General features: G+C 42.0%; 1 protein-coding gene across 1 annotated transcript in view; it reads right to left on the bottom strand.

Moving 5' to 3' along the window:
• The window catches only part of LOC124152644, a 95,204-nt gene extending 76,797 nt beyond the window's left edge, over window positions 1–18,407 (bottom strand). Inside the window, exon 1 of the mRNA XM_046525650.2 lies at window positions 18,227–18,407. Coding sequence (XP_046381606.1) covers window positions 18,227–18,347 — 121 coding nt within the window. The 5' untranslated portion in view covers window positions 18,348–18,407. The remainder of the gene's footprint in view (window positions 1–18,226) is intronic.
• Window positions 18,408–18,919: the final 512 nt, after the last annotated feature.

Here is an 18,919-nt window from a genome sequence, read left to right as displayed (position 1 = left end):
TTTCTAATATTATTTTTGAGCAAGATGTTTTTTCTTATTATTTCCTAACGAGTCAGTTTTTCTCATCACTTTCGAATAAATATCTCTATCCTCAAATAAAAACGAGCAAGAATCACGTGCGCGTTATAAGTCGGGGGTACGATCCCCGGCCGCGTTATATCAAAAGACGTTTAAAGCTGGTACTTGTTGTTACCCTGCCTGGCGCTCGGCATTACGGGGCTAAAACAAGGACTAGTCGGCTCGGAAGCATACTCTGTGTGAGTAGGGTATCCATGTTTCACTGCGTCATGGTTTGTTTGTTGTTTAACGCCGCACTCAGCAATAATTTAGCTATATGACGGCGGTCTGTAAATAATCAAGTCTAGACCAGTCAATCCAGTGATTGACATCATGAGCATCGATCAGTGCGGCATGGTATCTCAGTGGGCTAGCACTATATATAAAATCAACATTAGTCCGGACTAGTATACGCGCGCGCGCACGCACGCACGCACGCACGCACACACGTGCATGCACGTCGCTTCATAAGTGCAATAATCTCGAACGCGACGTTAAACCCATAACACCTCACCTCACGTTATGACGGAGGACTGGCGAAGACTTTGAGATATAGTCAACACACCAGATTATGATCTGAATGAAAATATTAATATCTTCAGATTTACGATAGAAATGTAAACAATTCTAATGCTGAAAGCTGTGGAACGTTTGGGTCAGAAATCAGACTGATAACGCATCCATCTGGCGATCAGGTTACGTCAACGAGCACGTGGCACCCGTGCTGCACGAGGAACACGGGGTAATTGCCCATGTCACGGTGTCGTGTCGGACAACGAACAGGTGCAAAACTAACGTCTCAGGGCTTGATGATATTTGGGTGACAGATTGATGTCTTTATGTTATGTGTGTACAAGCTTTGTTTATCGCTTAATTATCTATCCAAACTTGAAATGAGATTCGTTATCAGTGTTTAGTGTGATATGGTATGTTTATGTGGAATTTCGATATATTTTCTTGAGTACTTTAGTCATGTTTTGGATTCACTAATTAGTGTATTGAATAGTTTCTGGTGCAAGTCACGGTGGAACGCTCCAGAGAAACTTTTTTATTAACATGTCTGTTTTCACACGCTGGCAGTAGGACACGTGAGACGGAAACAGAAATGAGTTATTTGTGTTTGATGCTGCCGTGAGTGTTAGGTATATTTCACGAGTTTGTTGTTTAACGCCGCAACTTTATGTCAGCAATATTCCAACTTTATGTCTAGACTAGACAATCCAGTGATTGACATCATGAGCATGGTTATCCGCAATTGGGATACGATGGTATGCATCAACCAGGTCAGCGAGACTGACCACCCTCTTACGACAAGAATAGTCGCCTTTTACGCCTAGTCTACCGCGGATCTACATCGGGTCGTATCATGAGTGAGTTTGGTTAAATAAGAAATAAAAGCGACTAAACCTGTTCCATATTCGTGAGAAATCTCTCCTAAAAGCAGAGTCGAGTATATGATTCACACACATGCACAGGCAAGTCAATTGTTCACCTGATAGACACTGCTTTAACACGTCTATAGACAGTATTTCATCTATATCATGACATATGAGGCATGGGCGTGACTGGCAGACCTGTGGATATTGTATACATGTAATAACATAGTCGGGTGGGTAGGTTGACTGCCAAGCAAACAGTCAGACAAGCAGAACACAACTGCCACATGTACATACCAACTGACACACATAAAGGGAGGGACGGTCTGCACTTGTCTGTCATATAAAGCCTGGAACAACTATATCCAATGCAGCACATGCTAGTCTAATACAGTGGGCAAGTCTAGATTACTGCAGTTTCAGAAAATGAAGAGGGCCCTTTGACTCTTTTTTGATTACATTTTATGTGTAGTTAATTTGAACAACTGTTTTTTTGTGTCAAGCATGTTCATTTCGGAGACTAGATGTTTGTCGAGGTCTGGACTTAATTGGAACTATTCACGTAAAACATAACAAATATGATAAATTAAAAACATCTTATAATAAACATGCTGTTGAGTTTTGTTAAAGATGTTTATTTTTATTGGCAATTATTGCAGTTGGTGTTAAGGAAGACATTGGACCCTTGCCTCTCACACAAGCGTTCTCTTATTTCAGCCGCCGAGACTCAATGGGGCGTAATATGCTTGCTAACACGCACCATTTAAATAACGTCTCTCATTTCTTAATTGTTGCCGATTTTGATGATAGAATAAGCATTGGCAGTAAACTACTCATTGGAACCTTTCGCCCTTCAGGAAGATAAATACTTACTTTCTCGATCATATTACAGTAAGAAATAACACAACTGTTAACTAGGAATTAGGTAGAAGAGTCATGAGGAATAGGGCCTTGGAAACAGCTGCGTTGGACACCACACTAAGAAATGTTGCTTTGTGTATACTAAATGTTCATATATCGTAAACAGTCGGCAAATAGACCCCACTCCCAACCAGTGACTTGAGGCATGTGTTTATCAACTTTGTTCAGGAATTCTTTCACATTTACAAATATCCTCTAAGTGTTTTGTAATGCAACTGAACGGGCTAGGACAATAGGAGACGGAGTCAAAAACCACAAGCAGACCACCAAAAACAAATCTGGCATTTAACAGTCAGAACTCTACCCACAAGTATGTCGGCCAAGTGTATCATAACACGTAAACATGCATACATAAACCAATATTTAGCCTTTCAGCAACTACACTGATCCCGACTACTTCCACACGTGGTATGCATCGTTGTCTCGGTGGCTTCAACTCGGGGTACCCTGCCATTTGGACAAGGTCAGACCAACACATGGACACCATCAGGACAACTGTTGAGTTACGTCGTTGCGATTTTGTGGTAAGGGTTGTCCGTGAGGTTGTGGACGAGACTCCAACAATAGCAGTGACTTAAGTACAGCGGAACCTCATTCATCCGGACGTGGAGGTCACTTGTCCGGGTTACAGGGAGTTTGGAATTACAAAGATGGGGTGCTGACTGCGAGTTCCATTGTTCACCATCCTAGATCCCTTGAGGATGTCAGGGAAGAATAGTCCCCAGTATCCAATGCTTTCGCCGACTAAAGAAAATAGGCTGATCAGACACGGCTGATTGTGTCGTCGTGCCCGTGGTCATGGGGCGCTGCTCTTGCGTTCAATCACTGGTTTGCCTGGTCCAGACTCGATTTTATACAGTCCTTGGTGATAAAGCTGGAATATTGGTGACTATCGCGTTAAATAACATCGGCTCAATTGTAAAACGATACCAACATCTGTTCCGAGACTGGTAAGTGGCTTTTGCTTCAAAAGCCCGATGAACCCTTCTATTATTATTTCGAAATAGTCTATATCAAGGCTGCTAGCATTTCCAAGTTTCCAAGTTTCCAAGTTTCCAAGTATCTGACTGTGGTGTAAAACAGTGTTCACTATTCACTATTCTGACCCGAATTCGCTCAAATAACAGATTCATTCTGATAATGTTTCTAGGTGTGTCAAGCACAATATCCGTGATCGTGGGTATCACAAATATGGAATATGTACCTGTGTGTCGAATCTGGCTTCCCTCCAATATTAAACTGTCTTGATAAGACTGAAACACTGTTCAAAACGACGTTAACCCCACACTCCCTAACTTATCAGTAACGTAGGATTTCACCCACAAAATGTCAAATTATCACTTTATATATCTTCTGACTTCATTGTGCAATGGCTACATTGCAAATAAGACGACATGCATGTGTGAGCTTAAAAAAGGAAAAAAACGTAGATTCAAGGCGATGTCCACAGACGGTTTATGATCAACACACATACAGTGTATCCCTGTAGAACACTCTGCAACTTCGCCAAACAATCAATTAGTGCACTTCCCTGTGTCACAGCGCTATTGTCCACGATTTACATCTCGGCTCGTCACGAGCAGATATGTCAGATTGATCAAATAAACGTGAACTGCTTTCTTTACAAAAGAAATAAAACTTGAATTGACAACTTCAAATAGCTTCTTTGATAGGCATTTAGAAGTTGGAGTACTAAGTAAGGATAAGAATTTATGGATTTCGGGGTCTTAATTGTAATAAAGAAGTTGTTCATCCTCATTCTTATCCTTACTTAACTTCAAATGGGATCGAAAGATTGATAAAACAGAATGGAATTGTTTCAGAATTATTTTCATGAAATGCCCTGTCCACTGATTGTTTAATAAATAGACACGTGGCATATCTCATACAGCGCTTCCTGAACGATTAATCCAAAAGCGAAAATAGAAAAAAAAAGCTTTTAAAATTATTTCCTGATCAGTAACAAAGGATTGGTATTATCAACCATTTACGTCTTGGCTCATGGTCGGATGCATCCGACTGATTCAAACTGTTGAATACTGTTGCTACTTTTACCTTTTACCTTTTTTCCGAACAAAACCAAATGACAAAAAAGGCTTAAAGGTGGATGCAGTAAGCATTGTTTTTTTAAATATTGTCGCAACTTAGTGTCAGAATTTTCCCCAAAGAGTTGACACTACAAAGAAGATGTTTGAAATAAATGCTTCAAGGTTATTATCAAGTGTAACAACATATTTGAACCCGAATATCATTCTGTTCAGCTGTTCGTCATATTTAGTTAATAAATATCTTTTCGACGGAATGTGGGGATGGAGCGAACGATACGGACACACTGGGGCTAGTTCGGGGGGTGCACGATCAAAGCCCGTCAGTTTCAGCGTTCTTTGGTGGCGGAGGGGGTCGCTAGATGATTCGTCGCACACCGACACATGTTTCGTACGTGTAAATGACAAACATGGTTTAAAGGAAAACTTTGTAATGGAGATTCGCCGGTATGTGATTTCATATTGGCGTTGATTGACGCAGTGCTGTGGACTGGTTTTATGTTCTTTTAACGCCTTTCACGGGGTCGCTAAGGTTCGAATGCGACTTTGAGGGGTTTATGTGGCGGTAATGGTAACATGAGGAGAGACGAGTGATGGGGTACATATTGTAATTTACTTCATCTCAAAATCTCTTGTCCTCATCATCATCATCATCGTCGTCATCATCATCATCGTCATCATCATCATCACCATCAACCGTATCGACGCCAGTCGTCATTATTCTCCTTGGGCACATCGCCCTTGTTCAGACATACAAATCATTGTCACCGCTGCTATCAGTTTTACCATATTACCCTACATGGGTCGGAAAGGTAGCCCAGTGTTTAAAACTGTGGCACATCACGACGAAGACTCGGGTTCGATTCCCCACATGGACAAAGTAATAAAATGGTGTTGTGTACTGTACTGCAAGATTTGATAGGAATTTGGCACAATGAGTATTATTGTACGTCCCCAGGGACGCAATATGTTTTGTCCCCCCTACTCTAAACATCTGTGCGTACTGGATGAACATTTCTGCGCCGTATAAAACCCAGGTAAACGATAGAGAAATATGGCTCAACCTTTCATACTATATTTGCCATCATTACCGTTTTCACCTGAATTCTCTCTAAACCGTTATCGTCACCATCAAAAGTTATTCACTTATTCTCACCTAAAGGTATCACACGCGCCTGTATTAAGTGATACTATTAGCAGTCACCGACAGCCATTAACTCCTTCATAATCAACAGGGGGCACGGGTGGCCCAGTCGTCTAAGGCGCCGTGATTTGCTGTGCAGAGTTGCGTCCCTTGGGCACGCCAGAAACCTATGATTGTGGGTTCGAATCCCGGTTCGCCCCGATTCTGTTTCTAGGTTTGTCAGCACCATACCCGTGCTCGTGGGTTTCACTGAAGTGGTAAACGTCTGAGACCTTCATCACTTCGGGCTTTCCTCCCACATTAAGCTGACACGCCGAGATATAACTGGAATACTATTAAAAGCGGCGTTAAACCCAACTCACTCACTCACTCACTCACTCATAATCAACATCAGCAGCAGCAGACCCGTGAAAAACCGGGTTGGAATAGGTCTTCAACAACCCATGCTTGCTGTAAAAGGCGACAAACGGGATGGGGTGGTAAGGCTCGCTGACTTGATTAATATTGATGCATGTCGTGGTATCCCAGCTACGTAGATCGATGTTCATGATATGAATCTCTGACCTGTCTGGTCCAGACTCGACTATTTACAGACAGTCGTGATAAAGTTGGAATATTGCTGAGTACGTCACAAACAAACAAACAAAGCAGCAGCGGAAATATATTGTTTACGAAATACTAGATCGAGTGCCTGCCTGATCCTGAAAGAGAGCAAGAAAATGCAGTGTTTATCCGTCGCTTGTAGTGACATTACATGTACAGCCGGGGCGGTGACACCAACGCTGGGCTTCAAACAGATCAACATCTAGTCTCTGAAATGAAGATATCTTACGGAAAAAAACAGCTGCTAAAATAATATAATAAAAAGGAGACCAGAGACGCTCTTCATTTTCAAGACTTGCCAACTATTATAGACTTGCATGGGCTGTCATGGATATATTTGTTTCAGGCTCTGTGTGGAAGACTATGCTTCACACATCGTACCAGCGTCGTCGGCGTGATGAGCGCTCTCCACGATAAGGCTACTCCACAACTGTAGAGAAACACACAACCACCGCTTCCTTCCTGTAAGAATATACCCCCGACGTGGCTAACACGCAGTAAGCCACAAGACATCAAACCAAACAACGACGGATGTTTCATGTTACTTCCAGCATTAAACCCCGAACACATGACCCTACATTTACGCATTAATAATCATCCCATCATCCCATGGTATTTTCGGCTCTGCCTTGTCCCAGATCTAGTAATGTTGCTGTATACACAGCGTACGCCATAATCCCGCCTTACGCTTAATTTATCTGTTGTGAGAGCTACAGAGCCCCGTGATTACAGATCTGTCCGATAAATGCGCGAAAAGCATTTTCATGGCTTCTGGGCAAAGACATGCATTTATTCTTGTAGCGCGTTCTCGCTGCGCATACGAACGGAGTAACCACTTAGGTGGCAATGGCGGCGAGAGACGAAAAGAATGGGGGATACCGAAGTTGAGGAAGTCGTAATGCATTTGCTAAGACAGTAATTAGGTCGTTAACACCAATTTATGTCATGGTCATTCTGGGCTTGTGTCCAGAGGGCGAGATGCGATCAACAGATGGCCACTCGGGCGGTGTGGTTCAAGGGGGTACTTTTTGCACTGGACATGCACTGTTGGACGCCTTTATGTCACAGTTGTAGGTTGTTGTGCTCGTAAACCAGACACGAAGTGCCATGAAGGAGGTAGTCCAAGAGCATGTTGTTTGGGGGAATGGCCAGACGGGGTCGGCATAGACGGTTACTGAAGTCTGCATGTTGGAGTTATGTTTATGACAACAGACCACTGCGTATGTTGTGCCGAGGAAAGGGGCGTTTCCGGATGTGCGTCAGGTAGAATGAGCAGTTTTCTGTTGTTTTCACCGAGTGTATTAGGCAGGAAAAGAAGACGTTGTAGCCGTAGTAGCAAATGTAGTTGAGTGAGTCAGTGGGTTAAAATTTAAAATCATGTCTGCAGTACTTCCGCCATACTGTGACAAAAAGGGTTTTAAAGGTTTTTGTAATAGATAAAAACCCAACATCAAAGGACAATCAAATACCGGTAACATATATATTTTGGAACTAGTAGTATGAGAACATTTCGAAGATAAATTAAAGAAAACTGTATATCATTCAGGTTATATATGGCAACAACCAAAAATGGAGAACAAATAGTCGTAGTGGTAGTGTCAGTTATAGAAGTAGCAATGTCTGTTTTTAAACGCCGCACACAGCAATATTCCAGCTATATGACGGCGGTCTGTAAATAATCGAGTCTGGACCAGGCAATCCAGTGATTGATATCATGAACAGTAGTAGCAGTAGTAGTAGTAGTAGTAGTAGTAGTAGTAGTAGTAGTAGTAGTGATATTATTAGCGAAAGACGTGGTGTTCGACGTAGTAATAATTATAGCAACAGATGAAGTTGTTGTTGCAGTCCCAGTAGTACCAGAGTTGGTTGAAGTTTTCGCCGTCGTAGTATCAATAATAGTTGTCAAAGTAGTTTGTTGTTTTACGACGCAATATAACGATGACCTTAATAGTGGTTGATATTAACAATAGCACGTAACCAACTAAGTCACCGAGCAAGGACCAACCAGTCCAAATATGTCGAAGCAGTTATGGCAGTGATTCCAGTAGTAATCGTACACGTGGCTAGATTACAGCTAGATTACAGTGGACGCAGTAACAGTGGTGACTGTCATAAGCAGTTGTAATCATAAACAGTTACACTTGCGGTAATGATTTGGAACCACTCTTCACCTATGGCCATAGATCATGCAATCCCATAGAGCTAAATGTTACATTAAGAATCCCCGCAGACCATATCTACAAGTGAGCAAAGATAATCCATAACCGCTCTGGAGAACTCCGTGCAGCATTAATGCAATAATGTATTTCTCCAAGAGAGGAAAATAACCCTGTAAAGATTTCCGTTTGCCCATAACTCAATACCCTAATCTTAGCCAGTCTAGAAGAAAATGAGCTGTTTACTCCGGCCATTACAGTCATATTAACTCAAGGAGAGTAATTCCGACTGCAGCAGATACACCGTTGGCAGCGCATTCAACATGGGCCTATTCTATGTCAGAGAGCAACGAGTCTACGAGGTTCTTGGTAATGAATTCTGCGTGCCTGGAACATTGGTCGTCATTGACTAGGTAATTTAGAGGCAGCGATGGTTGACTCAAAACTGTGTGCATCTTTAGGCCAACACAATTGTTAGCAATACTATGCCCATGTGTGGGCTCTGAAGGAGAGGGGGGGGGGGGGGGGTTATGTCATTGGGGAGGTAGGTAGACTAACATTTAGTCTCTGAAATCTTCACAATACACAATATCCTTCTTGACTCTAAAAATAAAAAAAAATCCCTATGTGGAATAGAGCTAGCTTGAGCTGGCTAGACTTGCTTTTGTATGCATTTCTAGATTATTATTTTTTCATAAAATAAATATATTCCACGGTCATGGTGCAGGACTAGGAGGTAGGCAGCGATGCCAGTTATTTTTCAGGATCACTATTATCTAGCCGTCCACCCGTTTGATCACCTCCTAAATATGTACGTCTCCGCACATCAGTTTATGTCTTTACTCCCTTGTTCCCTATCTCCTGGAGTGACAACGTCTCTAATTGAGTTTTGTGCCTCATTGAGAATCTGGCTGTCTGACATCAGTTCATGTCTGTCTCACTTACACGTTATATTTAAAAAATAAATGACAGATAATGCTAACACTATTTTCCTTCTTCATATCTCAGGGCGGTGGGCTCGCCTAGTTTGCTCGTCACGCCGAAGTCCCGGGGGTTCAATTCCCCACATGGGTGCAATGTGTGAAGCCAATTTCTGGTGTGATATTGCTGTAATATTGCATAAAGCGGCGTAAAACCATACTTACTCATAATGAATATCTCACTGCAGTATTTAACAAAAGCATTCATGTTAATGGCTATTAAATCGCAGAAGGTTGCAGCGTTAGTCCTACCGCAGTTTGTGAGATTCTACAAAGATGTGGACGAATTGTGCCGCTAAATACCTAAATATTTCCATTTGGACGTTCTAGTGTGTGATCACTCTGAAACAAGAACACACTGGTAGTTTCTTCATCCGTTTCAACATCCCAAAACACAGACGATATTGAAAAGGCACAATTAAGTCTGGGGATTCCGAGAGCCACCGACGGGAGTTCTAACAGAAAAACTTCAAAGACTGTACGATAGGGATCAGGTCTGTTGAATATCAGGAACCGTCTTCTTCATTTTGGGCCTGCCATTGTCCATACATCAAGTTGCTGCTTCAGGGACGGAGTTACCTGGATACCATGGTCCAAAACCTTACACCATAGCAACAACGCAGCTGTTGGCATTCAGTAACATATATCACTTACAGTTCCTAATTCGCGACATATGTTTTGTCGCTTGTAAGTACAGAATTAATGAAGTAATATCATTCTTCCTGTCCGCATTAACAAGGTCAGTCTCATACAGACCCTGAAACAAATATATCCGAGAAACACCTTGCAAGTCTAGATTTGTTCAATTTCTGGGGTGAGAAATATCCAATGGGTTCCTTTCTGTTATTAATAGAAGTTAACCAAAGAAATTATGAAATATTTTCATGTCAGAGACTATATGTTAGTCTGGAAGCGGGAGGAAAGCCGGAAGAGATGGTGGTTGTGATAGGTTGGTGAAGCCACAAAGACGTGGGTCATATTCATGGATGAATTTGACGATCACCGGATCCTGGTCAAGCAGCGAGCGGATCCTGGCACGTCTAATTATGGAATATTAGACAAATTGGATTTCAATAGAGACATAGATGGCCCAGAGTACAAACAACAAAAGAGGGAAAATTCGTTGCAAGTAAACAATTTAGAATCGTTTAATACAGGCTGTTTCTGTGGAACGAGTTTTACCACGTCCGGTTTAATATTGTCCAGACAATAGAAACGAATCATCTTCATATCAAAGAAAATAGTCTGGCATTACAAACTGGGTCATTTCGAAAATCCGTAAAGGAAAAAGCGTTATTGAAAACAAAGCTTAAAATCCAATCATTAGACCTGTCTCATCATGTCACGTGAGACACAAACATAAACGTGCCAGTTTTGCTCCAATCCGATACCACACTGGCTCTTGGTATCCCCAATCAGCAAGTCCTTATTGAATTCAGGTCGGCTATTGCGGGCTAATTTTCAGCATGATATATTTTGACAAGTCTTGATCCTTTCCTTTTAGGATAATTCGGTTAATCATGAAGTCTATGGGCACTGTATCTCAGGGCATTGGTATTGAAATCGATAAATTTGGTCTTGTTTCTGGTAGTGATTGACTCCTTGATTCAGACCAATGCCATTGTCGCTTGACTAAGTTCTCTGTTGATTCGGGAAGAAGATTCTGCATGTGTTGTGCCTTTCACAAAACACCTATAAAACTTTACAAACACAAATAAAAAGGTAAAGTTCAGTCCACAGTATGTATCATTATGGCATTGGAATATATTTGGCCCCTGTGTGACCACTATAATGAAGTGTTTATCTGCACGGTTATATCACAGTCTGTTTTACCCCCATATATAAGCTTATACCTCCTACGTTGTACAACGGTAAATTTAGTTTTGGGATACAATAAACATCATCGATCTCTCGGTTCTGAAGACCGGGGTCGAATCCTCACACAGACACGTGATATTTGTATCAACGCCGTAACAGTTTGGTTCAAACCAAAATAAAGCTACCAATTGCAAAGTTCTTGTTTCCATTTAAGAGTTTAAGAGTTCTCCGGCGTTTACCGCTTTGGGGATCCCATGAGCAGGGTACAGTGCTGTCAAACCAACCACAATGATCAGGATGAATTTGAGATTCGAACCAGCGATCGTAAGGGCCGCAACTCCGCACATTGACTTGGGACGACTGAGGTGACGGGACCACCCGGGTCATCGAAAGCAGTATCAATCAGTTTATGGTAATTAATAACTTACCATAAGCAATATGAAGTTTATGTTACGCAACGATGAAAAATAGCTGATCTATCAAGCAATTATTTTGTATTCAGCAAGAATGTATACAAATGCTTATCTTAAGAAACATAAAAGGAACAATTTGGGGAAAAGTAACAATGGTCACAAGACCTTTCTAAGCATTAGGATCAGCTAGTCGTCAGTAGTGATTACAAGCCATACAAACCAAACTAAGTGTAAACTCGGTACAAACAAAACGCGTCCTTCACATCGGACACTAGATCTATAACGTATCACATTGCTTATGCTGTGTAACTACGGCTACAAACTCTTATAGATAATGTCAGTCATCGATCAAGACCAATCTTGCTGTCATTATCAGGCTGGTATTTTGACAGATATGCAGATTTCAAGATAATACTGAAACACAACGCTAGCGAGAAATGGGAACTTAAATGACAAACCGCAATATGCCTGCGATCCAATCTGTTCAAACTGTCGACTCACTTGTTAAAAACCCACGTGCGTGAAAGCTTCATTTCATATGAAGCGACCCCTGCTGACTGCAAATGTGAATGCTATGTAAAATTATCATACCCTTCAAATTTTAGCAACAAAACAACAATTAACTCTCCATGCTTCGATGTCCAAACTCAGCGCAATGTTAAAAATGTGCGCAAGGTCGATAAACCAGTCAACGACAGTTGTGGGTTACATGTCATGGCATTATGATTATTTGACAGGAATCTAAATACATAGACCATTCAACATACATACTGTTACATCCAACGCCTACACGTTCCTGAAATTGATCTCGAGACCCTTTCTACTTAGCAAGTTGTATTTTCCTAAAGAAACAATAAGCGCCGATTGTTAATGGTCAATACGCCGAAGAAAGGTTTTTCAGCATTATTTGACCAGCCATCGTAAGTTTACCAAAACGCGATCGACATTTTTTATGGTACCAACGGCTTGCGGCATAAGCTTTTCACAGTTAATTATCCGAACTGCCATAGATCGTGATTGACAGGCATGTTGTAGATAACAGAGGAAGGCGCGGCAATCAGCAGTGTCTTGTAAAACGGGCATAGATCGTGGGCAATTGCGTCAACAGGGCAAATAAGATTATTCATTTTTTATTCAAGTTAACTTTCACAAGGAAAAATGTTTTCTGTAAAAAATCCAGGGGGGGGGCATCTATTTCAATATTAATTGGCCGATTATTATTCCCTACGAACATACCTCGTCAACAGTGGAAGCATTCTCTTTAATTACAACAAATATGCTTGATGACATGCGTACATACACGATACATACATTCGAACCAGCAAACAAGTCTCTTTTAGTCATTAAAACGGCCTTCACATTACTACATCACGTATAGGACGTCTCTGTCAGCGGGCGCGTGATGGAACTGGTGACAGATATATATCTCCAGGTGCATTGCGGCTGGCGTTCAAAACGTAGGTTCGAGCCTGGTGTGTCATAAATTATCTTCGCAGCTGATTGTTTCAACATGCTTGTGGCATCGTGTTGATAAACTTCCGGGCCGTCGAAAGGCTAATAGGCACCAACGTTTAGTAGACACTAGCGTTGTGTATGGCTATTGTAAACACAGGCCGTGGCCTTCTTCGTTACGGTTCCCTTTTAAGTCTTGGCTACACTGCAGCTGACACAGGGCCTTGTATTTGTGGCAGCAACCGTATCAACTGTATCTACTGCTGATCATCAACACTGTCGCAATGAACGTTTCTAAATCCGCAACATTCCAGTATCGCGGGGATAATCACTAGAAATGGCATCACACATTGTACCAATGTGGGGAATCGAACCCTTGAACTGCTAGGCTACCCCACCGCAACTGAGCAATATCAACAACAGAAATACAGATGGGATCAGTAGTCTGTTCTGTAATGTTGTGAGTAGCAGGAGGTTTTTTGTTTGTTTGAATTAAGTTTAACGCCGCACTAAGCAATATTATAGATATATGATGCTGGTCTGTAAATAATTAAGTCTGAACCAGACAATTCAATGATTGACATCATGAACATCGATCCACGCAACTGGGATACGATGACCTGCATCAACCAAGTCAGCGAGCCTGACCACCCGATCCCCATAGTCGCCTCTTACAACAAGCATGATCACCTCTTATGGCAAGCATGGGTTGCCGGAGACCTATTCTAGCCCTTATCATTACGTATATAGCAGTAGTATTAATTTTAGGATCAAAATTGTTTTGGTTGTTTTTGTGTTTAAAAAATATTGCGTTGAGCAATATTCCAGCTATATGAAAGCGGCCTGTAAATAATCGCATCTGAAACAGGCAAAGTAGTGACTGATAGTGTGAGCAACGTCCCACAACATTCACTGTTGAGTCGCCTCTAAAGACACTATTACTGGGGAACCATCATAAAATGTGCTAACTAAAACACTTTTGTCAACAGCTGTAAAAAACAAGAGCCATCAAAAGAAGACACATCGCCCCGGCCCCCACAATAGCAAAAGGCACCACCACAGTGAGTGAGTGAGTGAGTTGGGTTTAACGCAGCTTTTAACAGTATTACAGTCATATTACGGCGTGTCAGCTTAATGTGGGAGGAAAGCCCGAAGTGATGCAGGTCTCAGACGTTTACCACTTTGGTGAAACCCACGAGCACGGGTATGGTGCTGACAAACCTAGTAACATAATCGGGGCGAACCGGGATTCGAACCCACAATCATAGGTTTCTGGCGTGCCCAAGAGACGCAACTCTGCACAGCGAATCGCGGCGCCTTGGGCGACCGGGCCACCCGTGCCCCCAACCACCACAGTGCCTGGTTTATACTTGTACCAAGTGGGAATGAAAAGTCTTTCATGGTTTTCAGGTTATGCTCCAGAAACGAAATATGGACGGACGGGCAGACAGACCAGATGAGGACTGTATCCCCTACTGCGTGTCAGCTTAAGGTGGGAGGTTAGCGCGAAGTGAGCCAGATCTTTTATGCTCACCACTTCGGTGAGTGAGTGAGCGAGTATGGTTTTACGCCGCATTTAGCAATACTCTCGCAATATCACGACGGGGGACACCAGAAATGGGCTTCACACATTGTACCCATGAAAGGAATTGAACCCGGGTCTTCGGCGTGACGAGCGAACGATTTAACCACCAGGCTACCCAACCGCCTCACCACTTAGGGTGCTGCCAAACCTAGAAACATAAACAGGGCGACATTCCCTTGAATGCATTTACACATTTCTGACAGAAAAGTCAGAAATACGGGACTCCGGACCAACGGTGCTCACTGTAAACAGGTAACTTTAATCTGTTCAAAATACGGTTAAAACAAAACATTTGACCTCTGGACTTGGGTATGTTCAGAACGTTCTTCTGGGTGCAGATTCAGGCTCGTCAATTTCAAAGCGTTTTGGAAGCCTAACGTTATGATAAAAATGTCTTGAATGAGAAACGTTAAAAGCCTATAGTTCAGCATAGCATATATTATAAGTTTTCGAGTAAATATTGTCTACCAGGTGTATTTATCCAGCTGTCTTTAACCATCATCGTTATCAAGGAATGAGTAATGTGATAAACACCACAAACTTCATCCCAGAGAGTAAATGTTGCATCACGCCACCATCAGCAATATTAAGGTTATTGCAAGATGACCAGTAAATGATCGAGTTCGGTCCAGCTGAACCACTGTTCACAGGGATAGGAAAGGTGACGTCACGTTCAATAGTGACGTCATCTGGTTTGTTCTATGACGTTTCCATATTTGTAAAAGTTGGTCAGTGAAATTCGTGTTGATTGCGCTAAATATTTCAAAACTGACAGTTTTTATTTGATTACAAATTCTATCCATTTTAGCTATAATAACGGTAACGCTATTTTTCAGGGCATTATCATTTGCAGAAGCCCTCGGTCTTTACAACCGCCCTCCTTCGTCGGGCAGTTAATGGAAGACCTCGGGCTTCTGCAAATGATAATGCCCTGAAAAATAGCGTTACCCATATATTATAGCTGAAATGGATAGAATTATCATTAAACCGTCCGCATGTTATCAAAAATGAGCGGGCCACTGTAACTTTATAATGCCCTCATAGTGCTTGACGACGGGCCGTTATCACGCCCGTTGTTACGTGACGTCATAGGATAGGGATAGATGACGTCACGTTCTATAGTGACGTCATCTGGTTTGTTCTATGACGTTTCCATATTTGTAAAAGCGTGTCGGTGACATTCGTGTTGATTGCAGTAAATGTTTCAAAACCGATATTGTTGTTTCTTTTTATTTGATAACAAATTCCATCCATTTTAGCTTCGTCGGACAGTTAATGGAACACCTCGGGCTTCTGCAAATGATAATGCCCTGAAAAATAGCGTTACCCTTATACGATAGCATGCAGAATGCCTAAACACATTAGAGAAGCTCCGATACCAATTTTGTCGGCTCTTACGACAAATATCGGATTGTGGATGATTACTCTGCCCGGAATAATAATTGTAATGGGGTGTGTAATTTGATTGCAGCTAATTTTTCGTTTGTAGTTAATCCTCATGGACTAACATCTAGTATCTGAAATGAACATACAAACAACCTTGTTAAATTATCTTCATAAAATATAATGAAAAGGAGCCTAGAGACTCTCATCTTCCCGAGGCAAGGGCGTTAAATGACTGTAAAAATCTGGACTGTTATAGTCAGTTAACTGCCTTGCCTCGGGAAGATGAGAGAATCCCTTCAATTTCAGACCTGAAACTGCAGTAATCTAGACTTGCCCACTATTATAGACTTGCATGGGCTGTATTGTATATATTTGTTTCAGGGTCTGTATGACCGACCAGACATCATCATTATGTTCATCCTGCTGGTTAAAGCGTTCGCTCGTCTCACCCTAGGTCCGGGTTCGATTCCCCTCAAGGGTACAATGTTAAAGCCATTTCCGGTGTCCCGATGTGATTTTGCTGGAATATTGCTGAGGGCGGCATATTCTCTTGTCACTAAGTCGCGTGACAGTGGGTGAGTGTCGTTTTCTACCCCAGATACCAATATTTCAACAACATCACGGCTGCCTCAACAAAATCCAAACTGCACCAAGATGACCAGTGGTTGATAGCATGAACACCGATCCACGCCATCAGGGTATGACAACATGCAAGCTTTTTTTCTGTTTAACCGACCAATCCGACCAATCCGACCAATCCGACCAATCCGACCAGCCACCGTTTGGACCAACATGAACCCGTTTCGCATGGCACCCTGATTCTGATTGGCTGAAGTTATGATTGACAGCTAGCACGTGCTGGAAGGCCCGCCCCTCGAGAGGACCTACCCTCTTGGGAGGCTGTGTTACAGACAGAGAGGCCCGTGAAGATCCGGGGTAGAATAGGTCTTCAGCAACCCATGCTTGCCGTAAAAAGGCGACTATGCTTGTCGTAAGAGGTGACTAACGGGATCAGGTGGTCAGGCTCGCTGACTTGGTTGAAGCATGTCATCGTATCCCAATTGCGTGGATAGATGCTCATGATGTCAATCACTGGATTGTCTGATCCAGACTTGATTATTTACAGACTGTGGTCATATGGCTGAAATATTTCTGAGTGCGGCGTTAAACAAGAAACAAACAAGACAGACAGACAGGCTGAAAGTAAGTGACTGAGTCACTGAGCACACAACAGCTGGGCCAAGTGGGTGGTGACTTGAAGGCATTTTGTATTGTCACACAAAAAGTAAACGGGTATGCACGTGTTCTTTAAAACGTTTCTACATCAACGTTAACACAGGGGGATTAAAATTTACAGCTAGAAATATCACACGTACCCTATAAACGTAGACGGTAGACCGCGGGTGTCCAAATGCCTCTCACGGTACAGAAGGTAATATAAATGTTTAAGACCTGGACTCGATGCCTGCATGGGGAGATTTATGAGAACACAATTAAGGCTTATGCAATCTTGCACTTTTACTCATAAGCTCCAGATGGTGGAATTGTTTTTCAGACGCCGATGCGAGAAGCGGATCGTATTCAACCAGACAGACGTTGAATGGATCTTTTACGTAAATTTTTATCACTTCGCGTGACAATCACTGTGACAATATTGATTCTTCTTACATTTGTTTATGTTTTCTAATAGAATTTATAAATATTACAATTTTTAGAGTTGAATATGCTTAAGGTTGAGTTCCACAGTATATTGATTATACAATGGTATACAACATTGGTAATAGACGTAATTGGTAATAAGCTGTTTATCTCATGTTGAGTTCAGACGTTAATTGACATAATCACATATATGTCAACAAATAGCGTTTTTTCTCTAACAGCTCATGAATAAAAAAGTAAATATTTATTTGCGTTACTATCAATCAACCATTTGTTATTTCGGTCAAGGAGCTGTTAATGAGATACTGTAACGTCATATCAGCATATCTCTACACTAGTCATTGTCAATGCAGTGTTTACATATGCGACAGAAAAACTTTGCAACCAAGCGTACAGCTGTACAGACCTTTCTATTACAAAATCCATTCCTGTTCTTTGGCATTAATTGAGTATGAAAAAAACGTCAACATTATTCAGACATCCGCAGGCTCCAAGCCAACAGTCGATGAGGTGAGTTGAGTACACGACGTGTAATCACCGCTCCTGTCTAAAGACCACATGGTTAAATGTAAACGTTTGCACGAGACGGTTGTTACGAGATGGAGGAGGGATATGTTAAGAAATAACCTACCTTTCGCCGCATGCACAGTCTGTATTATAAAGGCCAGTAATACTGTTACAAGTCCACTCGAAAACAATCCTTGTCTATCCATCGTAGATCGTGTCCGAACTTTACAATCACTGTATACCATTTTGTCTTCATTCTGCCATCATCCAAACTACACGTCTGCCACTCGTGGGGCGGGCCTTCCAGCACGTGCTAGCTGTCAATCATAACTTCAGCCAATCAGAATCTGTGTTCAAAGCGAAACGGGTAAACGAGATATTCTCGCCCCTCCTTCAGCTAGGCGAGTATGTGTTGCTTCTAGTTCAAGAATATCGGCGCTGTGCTAAAAATAACCCTCTCGTCTCGTTCTGTTGTTGCGAAGGATCAGATATCGGACATGTGTAGGAGAAGCGTTCTCGATGGGCTCTCCGTCTCATCTGCTAGCCGCACACGCTGGTTTCTGAGATTCGTAGTGACATTACTAATGAGAGCGCACAGACACGCGCATCTTGAGCCGAACAGATGATTGTTTATGTTTAACCGTTTCTTCTTCTCACTTTCCAGAAGAATTTGACCGTTCCATACTTTTCTTTTCGGCCTGATGACAGTTTGTCTCAGTTTTCTGTAATTTAAAGATGTAACCTCAAGCGAAGAGTATGTTAGTTGTTTTTTCTCCCTTTTTTGCCTCTCAAATAGAAAATCCATATATATAGCTAG

The sequence above is a fragment of the Haliotis rufescens genome, unplaced genomic scaffold (genome assembly GCF_023055435.1).
Source record: "Haliotis rufescens isolate VD_foot unplaced genomic scaffold, xgHalRufe1.0.p SCAF_9, whole genome shotgun sequence".
Taxonomy (NCBI): domain Eukaryota; kingdom Metazoa; phylum Mollusca; class Gastropoda; order Lepetellida; family Haliotidae; genus Haliotis; species Haliotis rufescens.
Note: the sequence above shows the minus strand (reverse complement) of the source record. Positions and strands in the feature narration are given on the sequence as shown.